The sequence below is a fragment of the Halichoerus grypus genome, chromosome 8, assembly GCF_964656455.1.
Source record: "Halichoerus grypus chromosome 8, mHalGry1.hap1.1, whole genome shotgun sequence".
Classification (NCBI taxonomy): Eukaryota; Metazoa; Chordata; class Mammalia; order Carnivora; family Phocidae; genus Halichoerus; species Halichoerus grypus.
The window spans coordinates 104,094,713-104,122,644 of record NC_135719.1 but is presented as its reverse complement, the minus strand read 5'-3'; the positions used below and the strand labels follow the sequence as shown (position 1 = coordinate 104,122,644).

Here is a 27,932-nt window from a genome sequence, read left to right as displayed (position 1 = left end):
GATAATTTGGTCCAAAATGTCAATAGTGCCGAGGTCGAGAAACCCTGCTGTAGGATTACAAGAGGAGAATTGGGCCATTTACATTTCAAATTATAACTTGAAACAGTTTGCACAAAATGTATTTAGATGTTAAATTCTCACTCATAAAAAATTAGTATACATACACACATATATATATATGTTCTCCTTACACTAAACTGTATCCCACCTGTTCTCCTCCTCACCTCATACCTGAAGATAGATCTGCCTCTGTCTTATCTGCCTTAGGGAAACTCTGGCCTGGACTTCATCATCGAAGAACACTGGAAAGCCTTTCCTGCCTTGATTTTGGTGACATCTAGCTTGCAACCTGATGTTTTGTCTATAGACTGATAGTTTATGTCCTCTCACAGCTGCTCTAAACTTATCACCTAAACATTCTAATAAAGCATATTATTTACATGACACATCAGCTGAATTCAAAGAAATCTCTTTACATAGCTCAGTTCTAACTGATATTATTATTAATAATAGTTGTATTGCTCTAATTACTTATTAAGGATTGAATTATAAAATAGGAGCAATTTAAAAATTAAACATATTCTTACTACCACTTTGGTCCAAAATTAATGCATTCGTACAATTAAATAACTGGAAGAGAACTAAGAGCTTCTCCAGTCCAAGTCCCTCATTTCATGGGATGAAGAAATTAATGCTCAGTTTCTTTAACTGACTTTCCCAAAGCCAAAAAGCTAAGTAGTAGCTGAGCAAGGACTAGAATGCTGGGCTCCCATATCTTAATATAAAACTCTTTAAATTAAAAAATGCATTTCAAAAGATCCAAATTGCTAAAATAATACATTCCAATGAATTTTTACACATGAAAATATAAGAGTCACATATGTAATTATGATAAACTCTAAATGTTTTATACATATTAATATAGATATAGACACTGAAATATATACACATTTTTTTCAGGCCTTTTTCTCAGGTAAGTTACTTAATTGCCACTTATTAAACTTCTGAAATGCATACCAGTAAGTTGACTTCACACTTGTATACATAATCTATAGCAAAAAAAAATTCTGAAATACATGGCATGCAGAAGAGTAAACTCTATTACTAACTCTGATTATAATGTGTTGACTCTGAATTTCCCATGAATATATTTTTATTATACTACTCTCTCAAGTTAGAAAAAAAAGAATTACAATACTAATGTGGTTTTCTTTGTACAATTGACCCTTGAACAACGCAGGGGTTGGGGTGCTGATACCCCCCAGCATTGAAAATCGACATATGATTTTTGGCTCCTCAAAACTTAAGTACTAATAGCCTACTGTTGACCAGAAGCCTTATCAATAGCATAAAGTCAATTAATACATATTTTGTATGTTATATGTATTATGTACTGTATTCTTACAATAAAGTAAGCTAGAGAAAAGAAAACGTTATAAACAAAACAAAACAAATAAATAAATAAAAAGCAAAATCAGACCTACGAATACAGAGAACAAACTGATGATTGACAGAGGAAAAGGGAGTGGGGAGGATGGGCAAAACGGGGGAAGGGGATTGGGAGATACAGGCTTCCAGTTATGGATGAATAAGTCATGGGAATAAAAGGTACAGCATACGGAATACAGTCAATGACACTGTAGTAGCATCTGGGGACAGATGGTGCCTGCGATTATGGCGAGCATAGGTTAACGTATAGAGGTGTTGAATCACCATGTTGTACACCTGAAACTCATGTAACATTGTGTGTCAACTACACTCACATTTTAAAAAAGAAAATGTTATTAAGAAACTCATATGGAAAATACATTTACAGTACTGTGTTTATTAAAAAAAATCCATGTAATAAGTGGATCCATGCAATTCAAACTCGTGTTGTTCAAGGATCAATTGTAGTCTAATAATATATTGTTTCTACAACTTTTACTCTATAATATATGACAAATAGTTAACATATTTCTTTTTCAAAAAATTCATATTAATGAACACATCAGTTAATTAAAATAATAATCTGCCATCTATTTGATCAACATGAAAGTAATTTTCTTATTAAATTGCAAAAAACCTCTTCCAAAAACAAGTAACTACTAAAGCCATCCCCATTCTGTCTACTTATCAAAAATATTAACATTATATGATACTTCCAATTTCTTAGCCTTTTCATATTATCAGGCAAGATTATACATTTACCTAATTTACCTATAATTTACCTAAAAGAGTAACATTTTCAAATATGCAAATATGGATGAAAACAGAATAGGCCACTTCTAACAATCAGACATAATTAAAATGATAATTAAATTACTTAGTTAACATCAAGCTTATTTGAAAGATATCTTTCTTGATGATTTACAATTTTAATGGCAAACACTACAAAATCAGTGCTATATTTTAATACTCCAGAAATTCTTAACTATTTTACTATTCATTAACTTCTAGACTTACCTGGGTCTTGTTTTAGGTAAGTGTGTAAGTTGTTTCCAACCATTTGTTATGACATTATAAATCCAACCATCACCTGCAATTATGACAGTTCAGAAATTAAGATTAGGTCTTTGGGATAAAATTTAATTTTTTTCCCCAAATTTATCTGCTACATTTATGCAACTATCTTTTGTGTGTATGCATACTTTCTCACAAAAATTTTCAGAGATATACAAAAGTAGAGTGACCATGACAATGAACCTTTACATACCCCAGATTCAACAACTATCAAGATTTTGTCACAGGTGCTCCATTTAGCTCTTTTTTGTTATTCCTGTGGCTCAATTACTCTAAAGCAAATCCTAGATCTCCTGTCATTTTCCCCATATATACTTCAGTAAACATTGCTTTAAAAAATACATTGTTTACAGAACCACAATGCCATTATCATAGTCAACAAAATTAAAATAATTCTTTTTTTTTTTTTAAAGATTTTATTTATTTATTTGGGAGAGAGAACGAGTGGGGTGAGGGGCAGAGAGAGAAGGAGGCTCTCCACTGAGCAGGGAGCCCAATGTGGGGCTTGATCCCAGGACCCTGGGATCATGACCTGAGCCGAAGGCAGACGCTTAACCAACTGAGCCACCCAGGAGCCCCAAAATAATTCTTGATATCATATAATACCCAGAAGTTAAGCCCAGGAGGACACCGACTGAACTAAGAGTTAGGACATGGAATTCCCCACGTCAATGACCAAAAACACCAAATAGGAATTCAAAACATTACAGCTCAAAAAGACATGATATTAAACAACCCCTACTAAAACAAATAGATGTCAGTTTTTTATTAGATTCCAAATCTCTTTTAATTAAAAACCTTCAAATTGGAGAAGCATAATCATCTGCAATAACTAACATCCCCTACTAGAAACTCCTGTTTTTCTAACCAACTTTTGGAGTTTGTTTGCTGCCTGATGCATAGTTGATGCTCAATAAATTGTTGTTGAAAAATAAAAAGTTGTTTCCAGATCCTATATGGAATTGCATAAATGAGGTTTCTTATGAAAACCCCTCTAGTCATGGAAAACTTCTGAGTTAAGAAAACACAAGACATCTAACCTATCAAACTAAGAAGTGGATACTCTTAGTCATTTGTCTATCCTGATGTCACAATTTTACTGCTGGGAAAAAGAAAAAAAAACAACAACCCTATTACAAAACCATAGCCATTGGAATCAGCAGTAACAGGAGTTTAAAGATTCTGGCTAAGCACTTTCCTTTAGAGTTCTGGAACAAAAAGAGAAGCAACTGGCCTTCCCACCTTATATTTCCAGAGCCTTCTGGGGAAGACTGTTCTTCTAATCCCCATTCCAGCCTACAGTGTAAGTATCTGGATCAAAAATGAGGAAGGCACAGAATCACAGAATATTATAGTTGAAAGGGGCTTTAATTCATCTAGGTTCAACCATCACCCTTTCTTTTCTATATACCTAGGAAACAGAAGAACATGGAGAGCCAAAGGTACTAAAGCAAAGGGGTCTTCTAATTCTTAATACAAGCATACAGCTGGGGATAAAGGTAAACCAGAAAATTAAAAAAGAAAGAAAGAAAGACACCTTACATATCAAATACAATTAAGAAAAAAAATGAGATAATAATTGTAGGCTAAACTTTAATTGACTTACTTAATGGAATATTGTCTGCACTTAGTCCACCAAATAGAAAAAGTTTATCATCAGCTATTGGTGTTAAAGTATGCCATGACCGATGTTTGGGGTTTTCTCCATTAACAGGAATCCTGTGGCAAGGGAAAAAAAAATATAAAAATCTAGTTACTATGTTAGTCAAAATAAAAGGTTTCCGATCCTCTCAGATTAAAGTAAAAAACTGCCTTCATGGGGCACCTGGGTAGCTCAGTCAAGCGTCTGCCTTCAGCTCAGGTCATGATCTCAGGGTCCTGGGATTGAGCCCCACATTGGGCTCCCTGGTTGGCGGGAAGCCTGCTTCTCCCTCTCCCACTCCCCCTGCTTGTGTTCCCTCTCTTGCTGTGTCTCTCTCTGTCAAATAAGTAAATAAAAAATCTTAAAAAAAAAAAAAATCTTTCCATTTAGCTCATTCCACCTGGTCACAGAACACAGACTGAAAATTATGAAGTCAATTCCCAGTTAATTCCCAGTGCATACTTCATATCATTCTTGTTTAATCCATATAACTTCTTCAATTTTTCAACATAATTATTTTCATGTCTGTAACTTTTTATTGTTGGCCCATGTTTAATTTTATATTTTCAGCTGATTTCTTCAAGGATATTATGGGGTTTGGGTGTTGTTGTTTTACTTTGGTTTACTTGCTGTACAACTTCCCAAAGCTTCTTTACCTGAAAATGCTAGCTACTCTAGCTTCAAAATAAAAGTATGCAGGGGTGCCTGGGTGGCTAAGTCAGGTAAGGGGCTGCCTTCAGCTCGGGCATGATCCCAGGGTCCTGGGATCGAGCCCCATGTCAGGCTCCCTGCTCAATGGGGAGTCTGCTTCTCCTTCTCCCTCTGTTCCGCCGCCCTCTCATGCTCCCGGTCTCTCTCTCTCTCAAATAAATGAATAAAACCTTTAAAATAAATAAATAAATAAATAAATAAATAAATAAATAAATAAAAATAAAAATAAAAATAAAAATAAAATAAAAGTAGGCCTGGGTGGCACAGTCAGATAAGTGTCTGTGTTCGGCTCAGGTCATGATTCCAGGGTCCTGGGATTGAGTCCGGCATCGGGCTCCCTGCTCAGCAGGAGGCCTGCTTCTCCCTCTGCCTCTCCCCCCCAACCCTGGCTTGTGCTCTTTCTCTCTCTCTCTCCTCACTCTCTCTCTTAAATAAATAAAATCTAAAAAACGAAACAAAACAAAAAACAAAGACACCCCAAGAAAAGAAAATGACAGGCCAATATTGCTCACGAACATAGATGCAAAAATCCTCACCAAAATATTAGTAAATCAAATCCAAAAAATTAAAAGAATTATACACCATGACCAAATAAGACTTATTCCCAGTATGCAAGGCTGTTCAACATTCAAAAAGCAGCTAATGGAATCCACCATATCAATAGGCTAAAGAAAAATCAAATGGTCATATCAATAGAAGCAGAAAAATAGAAGCACTGGGTTTCCTGCTTAGCAGGGAGTCTGCTCCTCTCTCTCTCTGTCCCTCCCCACTGCTCATTCTCTCTCTCTCTCAAATAAATAAATAAAATCTTAAAAAAAAAGTATGCAAACCACTCCAGTTCCAGAATAAACCTCTAAAGATTCCAAAACAAATACTGTCCTATTCTTTTTTTTTTTTTTTAAGATTTTATTTATTTATTTGACAGAGAGAGACACAACGAGAGAGGGAACACAAGCAGGGGGAGTGGGAGAGGGAGAAGCAGGCTTCCCGTGGAGCAGGGAGCCCGATGTGGGGCTCGATCCCAGGACCCTGGGATCATGACCTGAGCTGAAGGCAGATGCTTAACGACTGAGCCACCCAGGCGCCCCAAATACTGTCCTATTCTTAAAAAAATAAAAACCTAAGTACAAAAGTTTAATTTAGGAGGTGAGAAGATACCATTCTCCAGCATTCTGGAATGTCCCAGAATAATATGGGTCATTTGTGGAAGATATAATTATTTTTTCCAAAATGGAAATATTTTTATGGTTTGTGCTGACTATAAGAACCATTTTGGTGATTAACATAACAATAAAAAATTTAAAAAAAGAATCATTTTGGTTACAAAATGTTCAACAACCACAAAAGTATTTTTTTTCCACAAAAGTATTTTTAAAAAGGAGAGTTCTTTTATAATCCTGTCCTCCAGCAATAAGAAATCATAATAATTTGGTATCTATCTTTCTAGGTTTTAAGGTACATATAAACATATTTATTAAAAAATATAAATGGGATCATATATTCTATTCTGCAACTTTTTTCATTCAATTAATATGTTGTAGAATATTTCTATAACTTCCTTTGGTAATGGAAGCATAGTAGCCCACTGGGCAAATGTACCATGATTTAAACAATCCCCACTTGTGAACATGAGAGTTGACTGCCAGTTCTTGGTTTTATAATAATGTTGTAAAGCAAACGCACACATGTGCACATGTCCAGTTACTGTTTGGAGAAATTCTGGGTCAAAGTAGAAATTCCATTTTATGTTTTATTTTTTTTTAAGATTTTATTTATTTGACACAGAGGGAGAGAGAGCAAACACAAGCAGGGGGAGCAGCAGGGAGAGCGAGAAGCACGCTCCCCGCTGAACAGGGGGCCCAACACCGCGGGGCTCGATCCCAGGATCCCGGGATCATGACCTGAGCCCAAGGCGGATGCTTACCCAACCGGGCGCCTCTGGCTTGCATACTTTTATTTTATTTTACATTTTAAACATGTTACCCCCCCATTTTACATTTTAAACATATTGCCAAACTACCTTCCCGAAAAACTGTACCAATTTATACTCCCGCTAATTGTGTTGTTATAACCTAGCACACACTGGTTATTTGTGATTATTTTTATCTGATAAATGAAAACTATTATTTTTAGTTCCATTTCTTTGATTGTCTATAAGGTTGAACATCTTTTTTTTTTTTAAGATTTTATTTATTTGACAGAGAGACACAGCGAGAGAGGGAACACAAGCAGGGGGAGTGGGAGAGGGAGAAGCAGGCTTCCTGTTGAGCAGGGAGCCCGATGCTGGGCTTGATCCCAGGATGCTGGGATCATGACCTGAGCCGAAGGCAGATGCTTAACGACTGAGCCACCCAGGTGCCCCTGAACATCTTTTTAAAATAATTTTTGGGGGCACCTGGGTGGCTCAGTTGGTTAAGCATCTGCCTTTAGCTTGGGTCATGGTCTCAGAGCCCTGGGATCGAGTCCTGTGTTGGGCCCCCTGCTCAGTGGGGAGTCTGCTTCTCCATCTCCCTTTGCTCCTCCCCCTACTCATGCTTTCTCTCTCTCTCACTCTGTGTGTGTCTCTCTCAAATAAATAAAAGCTTTTAAAAAATAAAATAATTTTTGCCCATTTGTATTTCTCGTATGAGTTGCTCATTTATGTTCTTTCTTTGTGCACTTTTCTGTTGGATTATTTGTCTTTTTCTTACTGATTTTCTTTTAAGCCCTGTAAAAAATACTGCAAGTGCACCCAGGTGCCTCAGTCTGTTATGCGTCTGCCTTCAGCTCGGGTCATGATCTCAGGGTCCTCGGATCCAGCTACGCATTGGGCTCCCTGCTCAGTGGGGAGCCTGTTTCTCCTTCTCTCTCTGCCCCTCTCCCCACTGGTGCTTTCTCTCTCTCTCAAATAAATAAATAAAATCTTAAAAAAAAATGCTGCAAATATGACTTCTAATTTGTTTTTGTTTGCATTTTCCAATTTGCCTTTTAACTTTGGTACAGTTTTCTATTTTTTTTTAAGATTTTTATTTATTTATTTATTTATTTATTTGAGGGGTGCCTCAGTCAGTTAAGCATTTGCCTTCAGCTCAGGTTATGATCTTAGAGTCCTGGGATCAAGCCCCATGTCGGGCTCCCCGTTCCGCGGGGAGTCTGTTTCTCCCTCTCCCTCTCCTCCTCCCCATTGTTCGTGCTCTTTCTTGCTCTCTCTCTCAAGTAAATAAAATCTTAAAAACAAAACAAAACAAATAAAGATTTTATTTATTTATCTGAGAGAGAGAGAGCACAAGCAGTAAGAGAGGGAGAAGCAGGCTCCCCGCTGAGCAGGGAGCCCACCGCAGGGCTTGATCCCAGGACCCCAAGATCAAGACTGGAAAGCAGACACTCAACCGACTGGGCCACCCAGGCGCCCTGGGGTTTATACCATCTTTAGAAAAACTTTCTCCATGCCAAGATTTTAAAGACAATCTGCTATAATTTTTTTTCTGGCAGTTTCACAGTTTCATTTTTAATAGCATTTCTATTTTAGAATAATATATAGCTCTGATTCTATCTCATGATACGAACAGCTGAAATAATAGCTAAATAGATTTATGCTATTGTTAAATATATATTTTGAACTACAATTAAAATCTGACTTTTACCTACTTCATTATCTGTTTACTTGTGATGACTCCAATAAACTCTTCCTTCATTTCCTCTACTGACCAGTTCTCAAGAATATTTAGTACAAAACCAGTACTTTTACATAATCAATTTTAAACTGCTGGTATTCTCATGTTTTATTTAGTTTAGTTAAAGAACAAACTCTGCATTTAAATCTGTATATTCTTTGCTTAGACATATAATCTGAAGGAAAAAGATACTAATTCAGTTCTAGAGACTCAAATTTGGATTATGGTCCCAAAGAGACACACACACACACACACACAAATGCCTTTCGATTAAAATATACTTAAATCTCAAACTTACCTTCCAGACCAAGTCCAGGTATCTAAGTTCAGATAGTGCAAATCATTCATCCTAGTTTGCTAAAATAAAAGTGTGTTAAGTTAGTCTGTATTTTACATTTTTCATGGGCTAAAATTTTGGTTTTAAAATTATTTCAGATTAAAAATAGACCATCTGCATTTTACTTAACATAAGAAGTTTATATATTGGGAAACAATGTTAAGTGTTAATCAAATTAATATAGACCTACCCAATTAATTTGTCAAGGGGGAAAGGAAGAAATGGGTTTAAACTAACAGGATTTAGATGTTCAGAAATTAAACTTTTCTGGTTATGCACTGAAGTGAAGGATTCTCCTCATTAAAATATGATTTATAAATCATCTGTGATGACTCATGTATAGTCTGTTTAGGGGATGGAAAATAAGTAAAAGTTATTACTGAACAGCATTTTAGTATCTAGATAATTTGAATAGTTATTTGTTCCCCAAAATCAGAAAATAATTTTTGTAAGAAGAATCACACATAAAAATACCATTTCCATTAAAAACACTAACCAAAACACGTCCGCCAAAAATATAGCCCTTATTTCCAAGAACTGCACATGTGTGCGCGGCTCGCGGCTGTGGAGGAACTCCATCCTGCAAGCAGAGATGAGAAAACACAGTGCAAAGCCTTGAAACATCTCTAAAGGAGTCCCACTCCTACGCTCAGTATGAGAAATACCTGGCCACCAAATCACCATTACCCCTGTAATTCAGTAAAAATCCTAATGCAGGGGCACCTGGGTGGCTCAGTCGTTAAGCACCTGCCTTTGGCTCAGGTCATGATCCCAGAGTCCTGGGATCGAGCCCCGCATCTGGCTCCCTGCTCAGCGGGAAGCCTGCTTCTCCCTCTCCCACTCCCCCTGCTTGTGTTCCCTCTCTCACTGTGTCTCTCTCCGTCAAATAAATAAATAGAATCTTAAAAAAAAAAAAATCTCATGCAAAAGTTCATTCTAAATAGTAATGATTATAGACAAACACTGCTCTTCAAGAATGAAATTTAGGGGCGCCTAGTTGGCCCAGTCGCTTGGCATCTGACTCTTGGTTTCAGCTCAGGTCATGATCTCAGGGTTGTGAGATCGAGCCCTGCCTTCCATGGGTGCTCAGCTGGGAGGCTGCTTGAGATTCTCTATCTTCCCCTCCTTCTGTCCCTCCCCCTGCTCCTGTGCACGCTCTCTTTCTCTCAATAAATAAATCTTAAAAAAAAAAGAATGAAATTTACTCACCCTGATCTTTACTTTTTAAAGTGTTTTTCTTAAATGCCTGACACTATTTAGCAAAATAAAATTTCATGTAAATTTCAGCTTGAAATATAAAGATTTAAAAATCAAATTTAAAAGATTCTCTCTCTCCTTCCCACTCTCTCTCCCCACACCCTTCCCCCACAGAGTTCATATTATGAGTAAGCAGTACACAGTGTGACGATCTCAGAGACTCTAAAAAATCACATCTGCCCCCTCAAACTCTTGGTGTCTCAAATTCTACAATAAGAACTTCACTCTTGCCTTAAGCCAAACAGTGCTTTACCGCTTACTAAAACTCTTCCCATTAACTGATAACACTTTTCTATACTTTACTTTGAATAAATATAGCAGATCTTTTCTCCAGAGAAGTTTTGGATTGGTGGGAAAAGAGAGAATGTAATGGGCAGATGAATGAATGAGATTTGAAAGAAAAATTTTCTGCATAATTTCCATGTGTTCATGGTGGGTGCCTTTGTGTATGCATTTCAGTCCAAGTTCGGAAAGAACTTTTTCAACATTTTCAGCGCATTGGCTCCTGAATGTGGGCACAGGACATTTAAGCTCTACCACCAATATCATAACTCTCTAGACTTTTCAGGCTTACTTGAATGACTGTCCTGAAGCCAACACAGTAAGAAATAATTCAGATATTACCAATTTAACACTTAAATGAGAGAGAAGAGAACCTTTTGAAATGTGGTTCCCAGCCATTCCAGCAAGACAAAATCTTTATTATTACCCCATTTCTGATCTGAAATTTTGGAAAAATTATTCTACTATATACACATTTATTATGAAATAAATACCAAACTTCTATCAAATGCATTTATTAGCCACCTAAAGCTTCTGAATAAACTGAGTTCATGTAATTCCAAACAAAAACAAAGAAAGGGCACTTGCATTAATCTGTGTGTCTAACTGCCTAAATAATGTACAATGCTTCTTAAGTTGCTTGAAATACTGAAAATAACTCAAAGATCCCTACTACTAATATATTGCTCTTAAGGGGTAAAAATCCCATGTAGGAAAAACACTTTCAATCTTCCATTTTAGAGATGACACACTAAATGGCTTATCTAAAGTACAGAGCTCTTTTAGGACAGAATTAGAATGCAAATCTAATTTCTTTTAACTTTGACACCAGTAATTGGTACACTCTACCATGCTGCCTTGTCTTTTGGTGCTGATATTTGGGAATAATGTAGTACTTTAAGAATGTGTCTAAAAAAATGAAGAGATATCCAGCTACAGCATGTCAGAAGAACTTTCAGATAAAATATAAACAACATAAGAACTTATTTGAAGAAATCATCAGAGAAATTACAGTGAAAATCTTGGTAAATATGAACTAAAATAGGGTCAAAGTTATATAAGAATGTTGGAGGGGGGTTAGAGACTGAGGTAAGAAGAGAAAGAAGGAGCCCAAGAACTAATTATAAGCTACCTCAGCTCCCTTATCCTCAGGAGCACATTCTACCTTTTTTTTTTTTTTTTTTTAAAGTAGGCTCCAGCCCAATATGGAGCTTGAACTCAGAACCCTGAGAACAAGAGTCGAACGCTCCACTGACTGGGCCAGCCTGGTGCCCCGACAGAAGCACATGCTACAAATATGCCTTCGAGAGCTGCAGACCTCTGCTTTTTCTCTAAAGAAGGAGAGGCTACAGATGCCTGAAAAAGATCCAGGATGAGTTTCAGTAGATCCAGTCTCAACACTATTTCTTGGCACCTGCTGGCTGACATAAAATTATCTGAACAGAGATAAAATGCTTTTATTTCATTAACAAAGACATAAATCTTAAAATTCAAATGGATGTATGTCATTTGTGCATATTAGTGGACAGTTTTGGTTTTGCCTGTTTAGCACTCCATTCTGCACAGTTCAGGTGACCTATCACCCACAATCCTCTGCTCTCCTAGGGTAGGCCTAAGAAGTGAGCCTAGCCTATCACCCCCTTGGCAACAGGGACTAATGTTAAGAGTGGGAACCTGCCCAAATACGGCCAGAGTCCTTTTCTAGGACTAATTTGTAGACCCTGAAAGAACACAGCACCAATGGAAAGGACTGCTTGGATAGCCAGGACCATATTCCCTCCTAAATGAGGTGGCTGGTCTGCAGTAGACAGAATGAAGCTAGCATACAAAGAGCATCAGAGAGAAGCTGACAAAGAGATGGAAAATGTTGTGATGGTGTTGAGTAACTTGCTCTAGCTCCTGAGGCCCTAATCCCTGCAGCCCTTCCACTGTGTGACACACTCCAAAATAAAACTTCCCTCTATGTAAAAATTCATTATGGCTTAAGCTAATTTGAATTTGGGTTTGCTCACCAGCACATGAAAAAGTATAATAATGTATTTTTATCATGCTTTAATTGCATGTAGATTTCAAGAGTTTATGAAATATGGGCTTTTCAAAATTGTGGACTTGATTATAAAAGGACATTAAAAATATTTTATTTATTTTTACGAGAGAGAGAAAGAGAGAGCGAGCAAGCATGAGCAGGGTGGGGGGGCAGAGGGAGAAGCAGACTCCCCACTGAGCAGGGACTCTATCCCAAGACCCCAAGATCATGACCTGAGCCAAAGGCAGATGCTTAACGGACTGAGCCACCCAGGCGCCCTAAAAGGACATTTTAAAAGTGCCACCATTAAATAAGGACATCACACTTGTGCGTAAAGAATGATGATGGTACCCACTTTGGAAGATTTTTCTAGAAAAACTTAGCTAGCCTGGAGAAAAACAGGTGATTAAAAAAAAAAAGAGTATTAGTGATGGTACTCAAGGGATTATATGATTATAAACTCAATTACTAAAATCCAAATAATTTAGCAAAAAAATATTCTTTTAAAGTATCAATGAGTAGGAGCGCCTGGGTGGCTCAGTTGGTTAAGCAGCTGCCTTCGGCTCAGGTCATGATCCCAGGGTCCTGGAATCGAGCCCCGCATCGGGCTCCTTGCTCGGCAGAGAGCCTGCTTCTCCCTCTCCCTCTGCCTGCCTGCCGCTACCTGCCCCCCGCTTGTGCTCTCTCACTATCTCTCTCTCCATGTCAAATAAATAAATAAAATCTTTAGAAAAAAAAAGAAAGTATCAATGAGTATATAAATACAAAGGTAACTTTTTACAATACTTACTTTAATTTCTGGTTGAAACCAATTCTGTGTCTTTGTATCAAATACATGAACATCATTATGCCATCCCCAGAAGATCTGTTCTTCCTAAAACAGGAATTTTTAAAATATTTCAAAGCTTATATTCTTTAGGTTATTGTAATAAATGTCATTGCATATTTAGTGGTGAAATAATAGACACCATTATAAAAATAGAGGTAAGTGTTACCATAGTCATAAAGCTAATGCACACGCCAGTGGCCCACAAAGTGTGGCCTCCAGACCAGTAGCAACTTGTCTTCTCTTAGCACTGCCTGCAGTGAGTCATAAATTTATTTGTTGATAATCTTCCAATTCCCTCAAAGAATTGTCTCTGGAAATTGCAGAGGACAAAATGACATTTATATCTTGCAATCTGTGTTCCTAGAGTGCACGCTCAGAATTCCTAATCTTTGCAATTAGGAACCTTAGGAGACCATGGTTCCTTTTTGCAAAAAGCTCCAATCACTTCTACTTAACCAAGTAATTTGTTCTTACAGGTCAAACTTGGGCTTACTCTCTTATCTGCCTTCTAAGAGACAAAATTGTCAGCAGGGCAGCCATTTAGCAATTATACTATATTTAGCATCTCTGGATTGTTGAAATTCTCTATTACTGCTTTAGCTTGCCTCTGTGTCAATTTTAGGTTCTATGCCAGAAATACATCATTCATTTTTGTCAGAACTTGTCAAACAAGTTAAACACACTAAACAATTTCCTTAATTTAAAATATAAATTAAAAGAAATCTACTTGTATACCAGAAACTTCAGGACATGATTCTTAGCCTAACTGTACTAGGAGAGAAAAAAAAATGAGTAAAAATATGTAGATATAAGTAATGGGAATTTATATTTCTAAAAATTATCAGTAATACTATAAGTAACAAAACTTTAAAGGTATTTTATTTTAAAAACTCAAAAACCATGTAAATACATAGAGATCTTTTTAAATACCCATACACAAAAAGATATACATGAAATGTACATATATATTTACATTACAATGTACAATAACAATATATGCTAGTAAAAGGTAAAACGGAAGAGCTACTATGTATCTTGGTGCTAGGATCAATGGTTTTTACAGTTATCTTTTAAAAGGTTTCATTTTTATGTCATGTCTTATTTCATTAGTTTATTCTCTAACCAGTAAGAATAAGTAGGAAAGGTAATATCACGACCAACTTACTCACTGTCATAGAGAGGTCAGCCTGAGCTATGAATAGTTCTGGTGGACATACCTAAAAGGAGGTGTATGTCAGCAACAGCCATTCTAGTTGTCTATGAACAGAGTTTTTCCAAGTTGTGCTAAAATCTCTACTTGTCTAACAGAAACAGGTGTAAGTGATTAATAAAGTAAGACATTAGTCTGCCAGAAGCCATGAAGGCTAATACCACTAGGTGAGAGAAGGTGAGAGAAGGTGAGAGAACCTCCTCTAACTGAATCTGAATCCAAAAAAGAGAAAACATGTTTTTTTTTCATAGTGTCAATTATGGCAAGTTAAACTGAGAAAGACTGGAGTCATTATTTCTAAAGACATTAAAGTGATACTAAATTAGAGGAAAATGTAAACAGTGATTACCCAAGATGCATCATGAACATCAAAACAGTCTTGGAGTTCATTGTGTCTCCTACACCCATAGCCACCAAAATATATTAATCTGAAAAACAAATACAAAAGAACACACTTTAGAATTTCTATTTCCAGTCTGCTCATTGAAAGTTAAAAGAGATCATCTCTCTCACCCTAATAACCTAAACTAGCCAAATAACCTAAAAAACCATAGTTTAAAAAAAATCGAAGAGAGAAGGGAAAAAAGAAATCTAAATGAACTAATTCCAGAAAGTGATGAACTCTCAATAGGAGGGAAGAGACCCATGCATGGCTGCTTTCATTCCTGGTATGACAGCAAGAGGAGGAAGAATCCAGGACAGAGAGGGTTTGTAAAAGAAATCACCCAAAATTTTAACAGCCACTTGTAGGCTGGCATGGCAAATTAGAATCTTAAGAAAATCAGCCACAATGGGAATTTGAATCCACTCAACAAGTCTTTCACATAGTCTTCAGAAGGCTCACGCCAGTCATCAACAGGTTGAAAGCAGAAGAGAACTAAGCAAACATCTTTGAGGCAATATGAGCTTTAAACTACTGAAGTTTGAGACCAGGACAGGAGATCTGAAGGAAATACCTCAGAGGCATATCAAGTCATTATAGCACACAGGATGGCTGTCCTCAAAAGTCCCAGGGAGGAGGTACAAGGCTGAAAAACATCTTCCAATGTACAGAAAGCAAAACGTGGGACTGGAGAGCAAAGAGAACTCCCTGGTGACCCAAAGACCTCCCAATGAGGCTATAAAACAGGGAGAGATCTTCCACAGTTCTGAGGGTGAGAACACTGTGAAGTACAGCTGAACATCTTTAGATAATCTGCATGCAGTGCTCAAACATGGGGTCCTAGCAAAGGAAAGTCATGATCTTGCCTCAAAACATTTGAAGCCAGTTGGACAACAGTTGCAATAATCCCAAACACAACTCAACTACAAATGAGACTGACTGAACTACCACTCTAACAGCCTGAGAAAAACAGAAAAGGACATGTCCTTTTCTGGAGCTAAATATCCCTTTTTCTAATACTTACTATTCTTTCATACAGAACCTCTGGAATGTGGTGAAAAAATTACAAGATACATGAAAAGGCAAAAAAAAAAAAAAGTGACCTATGATCAAGAGGGGGTTAATATAAGCTGACACCAAGGTGGCCCAGATAGTGGAATTATCAGACATGGCATCTACAATAACTATGATAAAGATGCTAACAGACCTAGTTTGTAAAATGTGGACAACATGCAGGAAGAACAGAGCAATTTTGGCAGAGATATGGAACCACAGAAAAGAACTACTAAATGGAAATGCTAAAAATGAAAAAAAAAAAAAGATGTCAGAAATAAAGAATTGATTAAATAGGTTTCGCAGGAGACTGGACATAGCAATGGGAAAGACCAGTGAACTTGAGACAGGTCAAGAGATTAATAAAAAGTATCCAAATTAAACTAAAGAGAAGAAAAGAGATAGGGGGGAACCCAGGGAGCCCAAGATCTGTGGAGGAATATGAGATGGTCTAATGTCGTATAACAGGTATCCCAGAAGGAGAAGAGACAAATAAACGTGTAGAAGAAATATTTGATAATTACTAAGAGCTTCCTAAAACTGATGAAAGATGTAAACCCACCAACCCAAAAAGCTCAGCACACTCCAAGCAGGATAAATACAAAGGAAACTACAAGTAGGAACATTTTAATCAAATCAATGAGGAACAAATATAAAAAAATAAAGAAAAGCCAGAAGAAAAAAGACATATACAGGGGAACAAAAACACAAATGAGAGTGACTTTCTCACCAGAAAAATGGAGGCCAAAAGCAATGTAATAAAATCTTTAAAGTGCTGAAAGAAAAGAAAAAACAACTGTCAACCAATGGGTGGAGAAAAAATACACAAGGGAAATTAAAAATTACCTAGAAATGAATAAAAATGAAAATACAATAAAATAAACAAAAAAGAAAATGCAATAAAACAAAACTTATGGTATGCAATGAAGGTGGTGCTCAGAGGGAATTTTATAGCTGTAAATGCCTAAATATTTTTTTTAAAAACATCTCAAATAAATAACATAACTGTACACATTAAGGAACTGCAAAGAAGAGCAAACTAAACCCAAAGATAACAGGAGGAAGGAAATAATGAAAAACAAAGGGGAACTAAACAAAACAGTGATTAGGAAAATAGAGAAAAACAACATACCAAAAGTTGGTTCTTTGAAAAGATCAACGAAATTGACAAATCTTTGGCTAGGTTGACAAAAAAGAAGAGAAAACTCAAAGCACTAACACTGGAAATGATAGAGGGGACATTACTATCAACATTACAGAAATTAAAAGGACTATAAGAGAATACTACAACAGATTGGATAAGTTAGATATAATAGAATAATTTCTGAAAAGACACTATCAAAAATGGCTTATGAAGAAATAGAAAAACTGAATAAACCTATATAACTGAGCCAGTAATCAAAAAACCTCCCAACAAAGACAAGCCCAGGACCAGATGGCTTCAGTGGCAAATTATACCAAACATTTACAGAATATTAATACCAACCTTCTCAAAGTCTTCCCCCCCCAAAAAATGAAAAGAACACTTCTTAACTCATTCTATGAGGCCAGCCAACCCAAAACATTAGAATAAAAAAACTCTACATATGTCTGATAAGAGATTAATATCCAGAATAAGTAAAGAACTCCTATAACTCAACAACAAAAAGACAACCCAATTTTTAAAAATGGGCAAAGGACTTGCACAGACATTTCTCCAAAGAAGATATACAAATAGCCAATAAGTATATGAAAAAATGGTCAACATCATTAGTCCCTGGGGAAATACAAATCAAAACCACAATGAACACCACAGCATACCCACTAGGATAGCTGTTACTTTTGAAGAAGAACAAGAAGAAGGAGGAGGAGGAAGAGAAGAAAGGGAGGGAGGGAGGGAGGGAGGGAAGAAGGAAGGAAGGGGGAAAGGAAGGAAGGAAGAGAAAAGAGCAAGTGTTGGTAAGGATGTGGATAAATTAGAACCTGTGTACATTGCCAGTGGAAATATGAAATGGCACAGTCATTGTGGAAAACAGTTTGGTGTTTCCTCAAAAAACTAAACATAGAATTACCATATGACCCAGAAATTCTACTCTTAGGCATATACCCAAAAGAATTGGAAACAGGGACACAAACAATATTTGTAAGCCAATGTTCATAGCAGCATTATTCACCACAGCCAAAAGGTGGAAAAAAGCAAGTGTTTATCAACAGACAAACAGATAAACAAATGCATACAATGCATATAATGAAATGTTATTCAGCTGTAAAAAGAAAGAAGTTCTGATACATACTACACATAGTGAACTCTGAAAATATTTTGTTAAGTGAAATAAGCCAGACACCAAAGAATAAATATTGAATGATTCCACTTTTATAAATATCTATAATAGGCAAATTCATGGAGATAGAAAGTAGATTAGAAGTTACCAGAGGCTGGGGAGAAAGGGGAGTGGGGAAGTGTTGCTTAATGGGTATAGAGTCTCTGGAGTGATGATAAATTTGGGAACTAAATAATGGTGATGGTTGCACAAAGCTGTGAATGTAATGAATGGCACTGCATTAGACACCTAAATATGGTTAAAATGGCAAATTTTATATTATATGTATTTTATCATGACTTTAAGAAAAAGGGGTAGTAAAAATAAATCTCTCTCCTACTCTTCAATCAATTTCCCTATCTAGGGCAACCACTGTTTCCTGTTTCTTATATACACGAACAAGAAAAACTTCAAAGGATCAAAAATACTTTGTAGAGTTGGGATCAATTAAGTCTAGGACACAAAAGCACTAATCATAAGGAAAAGATTGGTTAATTAGACTATATTGAAATCAGATTACACTGCTGAGAGAATGAAGAGATACATACCCAATAGAAATGTTTACCTTTATGTATCAAAGTACATAAAAGAATGTTCATAGCCATATTATTCCAAAGAGTCAAAAAGTGGAAATGCCCCAAATGTCTATCAATAGTAGAATGAATAAATATTTTGTAGTATTTCATTTAATAGAGTAATATAAAGGAAATAAAACCATAGGTATACACATCATGAATGACTCTCAAAAATATAAGTTCAGAAAAAAAAAAATAAGTTCAGTAAAAGGATAAGTTCTATAGGATGACATAGCTAGTATAAAAAATAAAACAATAACTAATTTAGGATACTAAAAGTCTGCATAATGGTTTCCTTTAGCAAGGAGGCTGAGCACAGTGATTATGAGTGAACATAATGAAGAATTTTAGAGTTGATGAGGTTCTGTTTCTTTACTTGGGTGGTAGTTACGTGTGTTCATTTTGTGATAATTATTTATTTAAGGTATACACTTAATGATTTACAGTAGTCCTGTAAGAATGTTCTGTAAAGCTTCAATATCTATACTCGTGAAGTACTTGTTCATTAACAGATCAATGTAATAGAATAGAAAACTCAGACCCAAATACCAATGAAAATTAGGGGAATACATGATAAAGGTAAGGAAATAACTGAGTTACAGACAGGTAGCCATTCAAAAAAAGATAAACTTGGATCCATATCTCATAACCATTCACAGAATAAGTTCCAAATGAATCTACGATTTAAATGTAAAAAATAAGAGGGGGGGGGTGGAGGGATGGGGTAACTGGATGATGGTCGACATCGGGGAGCTTATGTGTTATAATGAGTATTATATAATGTAATGAGTATTATATAAGACTGATGAATCACAGAACTGTACCTGTGAAACAAATAATATATTGTATGTCAATTGAATTTAAATTAAAAAAAATAAATGTAAAAAATAAAATGACAAAGTACTAGAGGAAAATATATAGTTAAATTAATGTATAACCTTTTAATCAAGATTCAAGATCAGGAAGCCACAAAACATGCAGAATACATACTAAGCAAACTCAAAAGACAAATGACAAACTGGAGAAATATTTTCATATCATATCATAGTCAAACACTAATTTCCTTAATATATAAATAACTCCTAGAAATCAAGTTTACAAAAGTAAAACTCAAATAGAAAATAATTAGCACAGGACACAAACAAACAGTACAGAGAAAAAGAAATAAAAATTGCCCTTAAACATATGAAAATACATTCACACCCCACAAAAAATTTTTTTCAGTGAAAATGAAAATAAGACTGAGATATTTCTCATTTATCAGTCTGGCAAACAAAGAAACAAACAATCTGAGTTTGTCAGCAAACTCTTGGCAAGACTATGGAGAAACAAGCATTCCATTGTTGGAATGCAAAATGGCCCCACCTCCATGGAGGAAAAATTGACAGAATCTATTGCTATAGGTTTAATTGTGTTCTCCTTTCATATGTTGAAGTCCTAATCCCCAGTATCTCAGAATGTGACCTTATTTGGAGATAGGTTCTTTACAGAAGCAATCAATTTAAAATGAGGTCATTAGGGGAGGCTCTAATCCAGTGTGACTGGTGTCCTTATATAAGGGACAAATTCAGAGGCAGCCCTGCACACACAGAGAGAACGCTGTGTGAACATGAGGCCGAGATCAGAGTGACGCCTCTACATATGCTCAAGAACAGCAGAGACTGCCAGCAAGTCCGCAGAAGTTAGGGGGGAGGCAGGGAACAGATTCCTCCTCAAAACCTAGAGAAGGAGCCAGTCATGCTGATATTTTGATCTCGGACCTCCAGTTTCTAGAAACACAAGAAAGCACATTTTTGTTGTTTAAGCCGCTTAGTTTATGGTACTTTGTTACAACAGCCTTAGCAAACTAAGTATTTGTCAAAATTATAAATGCAATCTCATTTTATCCGATGGATAGATCTGCAATCACACACACACACACACACACACACACACACACACACACACAGAGATATTCATTAAAGCATAGTCTGTAATAGCAAAGGAATTGAAATAAGTATTATTTCATTTACAGGGGAAAGGTTAAATAAACTATGGTATATCCTCAAAGGGGAATACTATGCAGCTATTAAAAAAAAGAAAGGAAGAAAAGAAAGGAAGATAAAGAGAAGGAAAGAAGGGAGGGAGGGAGGGAGGGAGGAAGGAAGGAAGGAAATCAGCTTTCTCACTCAGGATACAGAAAGATGAAAGATCTCCATGGTATACTGTTAACTAACAGAAGCAGCAGGGTGCAGAAGAATGTACAGAGTACACTGCTATTTGTGTAAGGAAGAGAGAGAAAAAAGGAATATGTGCATACACTCCTTTGTATTTGCTTCTATTTGCATAAATTAACACTGATGGCAGTGGTTTCCAAACTTGTCTGCATCTTGGACACACTTGAGGAGTTTCAAAACATCATAACCCCAGAGATGACCATTTAATTGGTATAAGGTATCACCTGGGCTTTGGAATTTTTAAAAAATCCCCAGGTGAGGGGCGCCTGGGTGGCTCAGATGGTTAAGCGTCTGCCTTCGGCTCAGGTCATGATCTCAGGGTCCTGGGATCGAGTCCCGCATCGGGTTCCCTGCTCAGTGCAGAGCCTGCTTCTCCCTCTCCCTCTGCCACTCCCTCTGCTTGTGCTCTTCTGTCTATCTCTCTGTCAAATAAATAAATAAAATCTTAAAAAAAAAAAAAAAATCCCCAGGTGATTCCAATGGCAGACAAGTTTGGGAACCACTACTCTAAGAATATGAAAGATATTAGTAGAAGTAGCTATTTGTGCATGGTGGGAGGGAACAGAGTGGATGGGGATAGGAGTGGGAGCCAGACCTTTCACTATCAGCTTTTTAATATGGTTTCGATTTTTGAACCATGTGAATGTGTTAACTATTCAGAAAGTTTAATTAAATAGTAAGTTTATTTAAAAAAAACAAATAGTTGCTTCCACAATGCTTATTCTTATGACATGGCTCTTATCCAGGATGCAGAACTGCCATTATCCACAGAGTCAAAACAAGTTTGTAATTATACCTTGAAAAAAATATCCAGACTTTCAAGTTTTCTCTATTTTGGCCACAAGCTATAACCCTTACTTAAGTGTAGTTAATGAGACGATTTTGCTGCATTACCTGTCTTTATATACCCAGCAAGAGAGTTTATCACGTGGTGTGGGTGGTTGTCCTTCAAAACTGGTGATTTTTTCCCAAACGTAGGTTCCATCTCTTGTTCGCAAATTAACAAAATAAAGCTTTTAAAAGAGGAGAACACCATTAGCAGACAGGGCATTTAAAAATTAAGTCTGTGTCTGAGGGAATATGTGATCCAAGAATTAATAATATTACTCTTTTCTCTTTAAAAGATAAAATTATTCATTGTAAAGTTAATAAAAATGAGACTGTGTTTTAGAAGCAAAAATGACATATAAGACATGCTGAAATGGATCCTGTCCCATCATGCTCTGCCCTATAGACACCAACTAAGCACGGAGCTAACTCCGAAGCAGAAAGACGTGGAAGAAGAGAAGAACACAATGGCTGCATTTTCCATCTATTTTTAAAACCTTGTAAGCTCAAGATTTTCTATTTTTATCTTCTTTTTTAAATATTTGTAAACTTGTAAGATTAAGCGATACACTAAATATTACATTTTGCTGCATTCCTGAATTGAAAGAAAGTATTACTCGATTGCTGTATCCTTTGTCATCATATCCTCCAAAAACGTACAGCTTTCCATTAATGCAAGCACCACAACTTCCTGACATGGAGGTAGGGAGTTCTCCTTCCATGAGGTGCATGGTCCTGCAGCAAGAATAACATGGAATTCCATGACTTTCCAGAAAGGCAAATTAAAATTCCCTTTGAACTCCATGAGTACTCTTTCAGTGAAGACTGTCAGTGACAATTACAATTGAAATGCCATGGTAGCCAATACTGTAAAAACTCTAAGATCCATGGTAAAGACTTTTCAACCTATGTGAAAAAAATTGCAGAATCTTCACGTATCACTAGAATTGGGAATTAATTGGTAGAACAAAGCAAAGTCTTCTGTGACAGCCTTTGCCTTGAAAGGAATGGCAAATGACAAAGAGAAAAGAGAGGAAGGGAGCAGGGAAAAGAGCGAGCCAGCGAGAATAAAGCATCCAAAGAAAAGGAAAGGGAGACAATAAATGTTACAGTATGTTCTAAGTTTGGTCTTAAATTCCCTGTAGTCTATGAAAATATTTAAAACAGATATTAAGACTGGACATTTTGCAATTTAAAATTACTTACCACAACCCACTATCAATATCATAGGTCCAAATTTCATCATTAGGCAAATATACTTCATTGTCTTCAATAGACTAAAAACAGAATACATAAAATTATGTTTATCAATTACACAGTAACAATTAAATAGTTCCTCAGGATGGGAAAACTGCGGTTAAGATGCTGCAAAATATAAAATCATAAACAGGCTCCAAGATGGGTTTTTCAATTTAAATTAAGATAGATCAAAAAAGAAAGGAAAAAGACATCTTTTAAGAGAAAGTGGGCAAACAAGAAAGGTTTAGAATACAAAATAACAAGTATATGAGTCTCAAGAAAAAGACTCAGGGCAATTAAACCTTAAAAAAGGGATTCTGAGTAAGGGAATATAGCAAAATAACAACATTCTGAGCAGAATACTGAAGACTACAAAGTCAGGAAGAAAAGGAATATCAAAAAAGGGCAACATGTTTTGGGTGAAAGGAAGGAATAAAGGAAGGAAATTTTTATAAGGTAAATTAAGAGCACTGTATCAGATATCTTGATTTACTGAGCATATTTTTTGAGTGCCTACTATGTGCAAGGCATAGTGTTAGGTGTTCATTAAATATAGACTCTAAGGATCAAGATAAATTTAGCTAGTCAAAATGACAACTCAGAATCTGAATAATCTCTAAAGAAGCTGATAACATAAACAGAATAGTACATTCTGACATTTATGATGAAAAGAGAAATAAGAATAGAGAAACAATCTTATTTATATTAAGCCTAAAAACTTAGGGATTAAAACAAATCATTACACAAATCCATCATAATTTATTAGAGTCTATAAAATAATTCAAAAATAGCTAGTTTTAAAAGATAGCAGTTTAAGAATTTCTTAGACTATATGATGCATACATTATTTACATGCTAAATAGAGTTGGTTAATTTTCTCATTGGTTGTTAAATTTTAAAAAATATATCTTGACTACCAAGTATCTGACCCCTACCACCATCTCTCTCTCTTCCTCTCTCTCTCTCTCTAACACACACCCTTACACACATACACACACACACACACAAAGCAGAAGGTCATTCTGTTAATTCCAAGGAAACTTCCACTCATGTCTGGTTGTGGAAGCCATATTAGATGGATAAGTAAACAAATTAATTGTAAGAAGGAGTGTGGTAACTGTATGATTCTAAGGTTTAACGGCATCAGGCTCCAGTAGCCTCACGAACACACTTTTACAAGAGAAATATTATGAAAATAGATTCTGTCACTCTTCTCCTTAAGTCCCTTTGATACTTCCCAACTGCTCCTAGGATAGTCTAAAATTCTTATGATTCTGTACTATATGGCACCTGCTCTCCTTCCAAAGCTCATCTTGCTTTTCATTCACTGTGCTCTAGTCTTCTTTCAGTTCCTAAATTTCTGCCAATTCCTTGCTGGCCACAGGGCCTTTACCTGTGCTCTTCTCTCTTCTTGGCATGCTCTCCCAGAATTTGCCTGGTTAACTACTCATTCTTTGGAAATCAGTTTAAATGTTGCTTCTCTAATCTCCCAGAAAAAGGGTAAAGGATTTAAGGTCCCTTTTAAATGCTCTCCTACTATACTGTACTTTCCCTTCCAAGTCTTTGTCTGTGTCACATCCACCCACTACCACCAACCCATAAGCTTCGTGAGTGCATGGGTCATGGTTATCTTGTTAAAATTCTGTTCTCAGAGCCCAGGACAGTACCCGCACAAAAGAGGCAAATGTACTATTTGTTGATTGATTGAGTGAACGGATACGTGAACAATACTTGTTAAATTGACAGCAGGCTCATCTCAGCCTGATTTAAAAAAAAAAAAATCTCTTTCACTAATCTTTAAATGGGGTGGTACAAAAACACAAATGAATCAAAGAATTGAAAAATGTGGACTTGTTCCTTCTTGTTTTCTGAGAAATTTCATTCTTAAATTATCCCCTCTTTTCTACATCATGTTTTCCTTCTTTACTAGATCATTCCTATAGATATCCAAATGTGCCTTAATATCACTCACCTTTAAAACAAACAAACCCTCCCTTAATTCCTTCTCCTATTTCTTGGTTCCCTTCACAACAAAACTTCCATACTAACTAGAGTGAATGTCTCTACTGTTTCACCTGTCATTTTCTCATCAATCCAGATTAATCTGGCTTCTGAGCCCATCATTCCACTAAAACTGTTCTGTCAAGATGACCCTAAAAAAGAAAATTAGTTAACTGATTTATCTGGAAATATGGCCCAGAGAGATGGAATATATAAAAAAAGAAGTTAAGAGACATGGAGAAAGAGAAGAACTTAGTCTAATCAGGATTTCACCAGCATGTAATAGAGAGAATGAGGAAGAGGCAGTATTTGAAGAGACAAAGGGTGAGAATTTTGCAAAACTGTTGAACATCATCAATCCTTGAGATCTAGGAAGTCCTAACAAGTTTCAAGCATAAATAAATAGAAATCCATACCAAGACACATCACAGTAAAACAACAGAACATCAAAGAAAAATACATATTCTTAAAAACTACCAGATTAAAATCAAATCACCTTCGAACAAATGGCAACTAATGACTGAATTCCCATTAGCAACAATCAAGACTAAGTACTAGCCAATGTGTTGAATGAAACTGTCACCCTATAATTCTATTACCCAGTAAAAATATATATTTGAGGGGCGCCTGGGTGGCTCAGTCAGTTAAGCGTCTGCCATCGGCTCAGGTCATGGTCCCAGGGTCCCGTATTGGGCTCCCTGCTCAGCGAGGAGTCTGCTTCTCCCTCTCCCTCTGCTGCTCCCCCTGCTTGTGCTCTCTCGCTCTGTCAAATAAATAAATAAAATCTTAAAAATATACATATATATACATATTTTAAGAACCAAGGTAAAATAAAGAACTTTTCAGACAAACAAAAGTTGAGACAGTTGGCCAATAATCAACTCTCACTTAAAGAAATTGTAATAGTTGTGCTATTTCAGACAAAAGAAAAATGATCTACAACTAAAGATCTGAAATGTGATAAGAAACAGTATGACAAGAAATTGGTAAATGTGTGGGTAAATTTAAACACATAAAAAGGGCTAAACTTTTTTTTTTTTTTTGATGCTTAATTTAAGGGGAGGGAAGCAGGATAGGACCACCTAGGGAAAGGGGTGACTGGACTTTAAACTTTCTAAAGTACTTGAACTCTCTGGGAAGAAGGAAAACTATTAACTTTGACCTTTGTGAAGTATTCATGTTGAAATAGAGCAGCTACTACATGGTTAGAAATAAATCATAATTTCTACACAAAGACAAAAAAAATGGAAAAAGAACAAAAAACTCCTTAAACAATCCTTGAAATGAGAAAGTTAAGAAGGAGGAGGAAGAGAAACAGAGAGAGGCAAATATAAAACAGATTTGGGGATGCCTGGGTGGCTCAGTCGGTTAAGCCACTGACTCTTGATTTCAGCTCAGGTCAGTATCTCAGGGTGTTGAAATGGAGCCTCATATCAGGCTCAGACTGGGCATGGAGCCTACTTAAGATTCTTTCTCTCCTTCTGCCCCTCCCCCCCCACCCTTGCTCTCCCTCTCTCTCTCTCAAAACAAAACAAAACTACATCTGGTGAAAATAGTATATCAGAATCACATTAAGTATAAATAGGCTAAATAAACTCTTCAGAAAAAATATACAATGTCAGACTAGAAAGAAACAAGATCCAGCTATTTTCAGGTTGTAACACACACACCTAAAATATAGAGATATACAAAGTTTCCATCAGAAGATAGAAAAAGGTATACCACGCAAATATTAACCAAAAGAACACTGGTGTAGATGTATTGAGAAAATAGATTTTAAGGCAAGTTAATATTACTATACATAGAGAGGATCATTACAAAATAATAAAATATTCAATTACCCAGATAGAATAATTCTAAAATCATATACACATCAAAAGGTAGCCTAAAATACATTAAAGTAAAAACAGACAAGACCAGGGGGAGAAAGTAACAAATCTACAGTCAGAGTAGGAGTTTTTAATCCCTGTTGCCATAATTGATAGAACGGGAAATAAAATAATCAAAAAGGATATAGGAGATTTGAACAACACAATCAGCAAGACTGATAAAACAGACATATATAAAACACTTCACCTGATCATTAGAATGTATATTCTTTATAAGAACTAAGATATAGGGGCACCTGGGTGGCTTAGTCGCTTAAGCATCTGCCTTCCGCTCAGGTCATAATCCTAGGATCCTGGGATGGAGTCTCATATCAGGCTCCTGAGCAGGGAGCCTGCTTCTTCCTCTCCCTTTGCCTGCCCTCCCCCCTATGCTTGCACACGTGCTCTAATATTAAATAAATAAAATCTTTTTTTAAAAAAAGAACTAAAGTATATTTATGAAAACCGATCACAGGCTAGTCCTGAAAGCAAGCCTCAACATATTCCAAAGGACTGGCAACAGATAGACATAAACCACATTCTGAATATAACACAATTAAGTTAGAAATTAATAACAGACACCTAACTGTAAAAATAACATAGAAATTTAAAATATTTTCCCAAACAACATATGGGTCAAATAAGAAATAATAGTGGAAAGTATAAAATATTGGGATTGTAAAATAACAAAATACTGCTTATCAAAATGAGGAAGACAGTTAAAGAGGCATTTGGAAGAAAATGTATAGCCTTACACACTTAAAGAATTTAAAAGTCTCAAAAAGAATGAGTTAAGTATCCAACTTCAGAAGTTCAAGAAATAACAACATAATAAACCCATAGAAAGTAGGACATAAAAAGCAGACATTAATGAAATAAAAAAACACAACAGAGAAGATCAAGTAAACCAAAATTTGATGTTTCAGAAGGCTGATAAAGCTCTGGCAAAATTATTCAAAAAAGGAAAGAAAGGAAGTTGCCATTAAATGATTTTAGGAATGGAAGAAGGGACATACCTATT

General features: G+C 36.1%; 1 protein-coding gene across 2 annotated transcripts in view; it reads right to left on the bottom strand.

Moving 5' to 3' along the window:
* KLHDC1 (kelch domain containing 1) overlaps positions 1 to 27,932 on the bottom strand; it is a 49,183-nt gene that overhangs the window by 13,128 nt on the left and 8,123 nt on the right. Inside the window, exons 2-10 of one of the 2 annotated variants that reach the window (XM_036076151.2) lie at positions 23,010 to 23,080; positions 22,385 to 22,538; positions 21,870 to 21,988; positions 14,799 to 14,877; positions 13,201 to 13,284; positions 9,342 to 9,425; positions 8,807 to 8,865; positions 4,109 to 4,221; positions 2,446 to 2,518 (exon numbers count right to left, since the gene is read on the bottom strand). In XM_036076151.2, coding sequence (XP_035932044.1) covers positions 2,446 to 2,518; positions 4,109 to 4,221; positions 8,807 to 8,865; positions 9,342 to 9,425; positions 13,201 to 13,284; positions 14,799 to 14,877; positions 21,870 to 21,988; positions 22,385 to 22,538; positions 23,010 to 23,080 — 836 coding nt within the window. The remainder of the gene's footprint in view (positions 1 to 2,445; positions 2,519 to 4,108; positions 4,222 to 8,806; positions 8,866 to 9,341; positions 9,426 to 13,200; positions 13,285 to 14,798; positions 14,878 to 21,869; positions 21,989 to 22,384; positions 22,539 to 23,009; positions 23,081 to 27,932) is intronic. The other variant, XM_036076157.2, reaches the window with a different exon arrangement.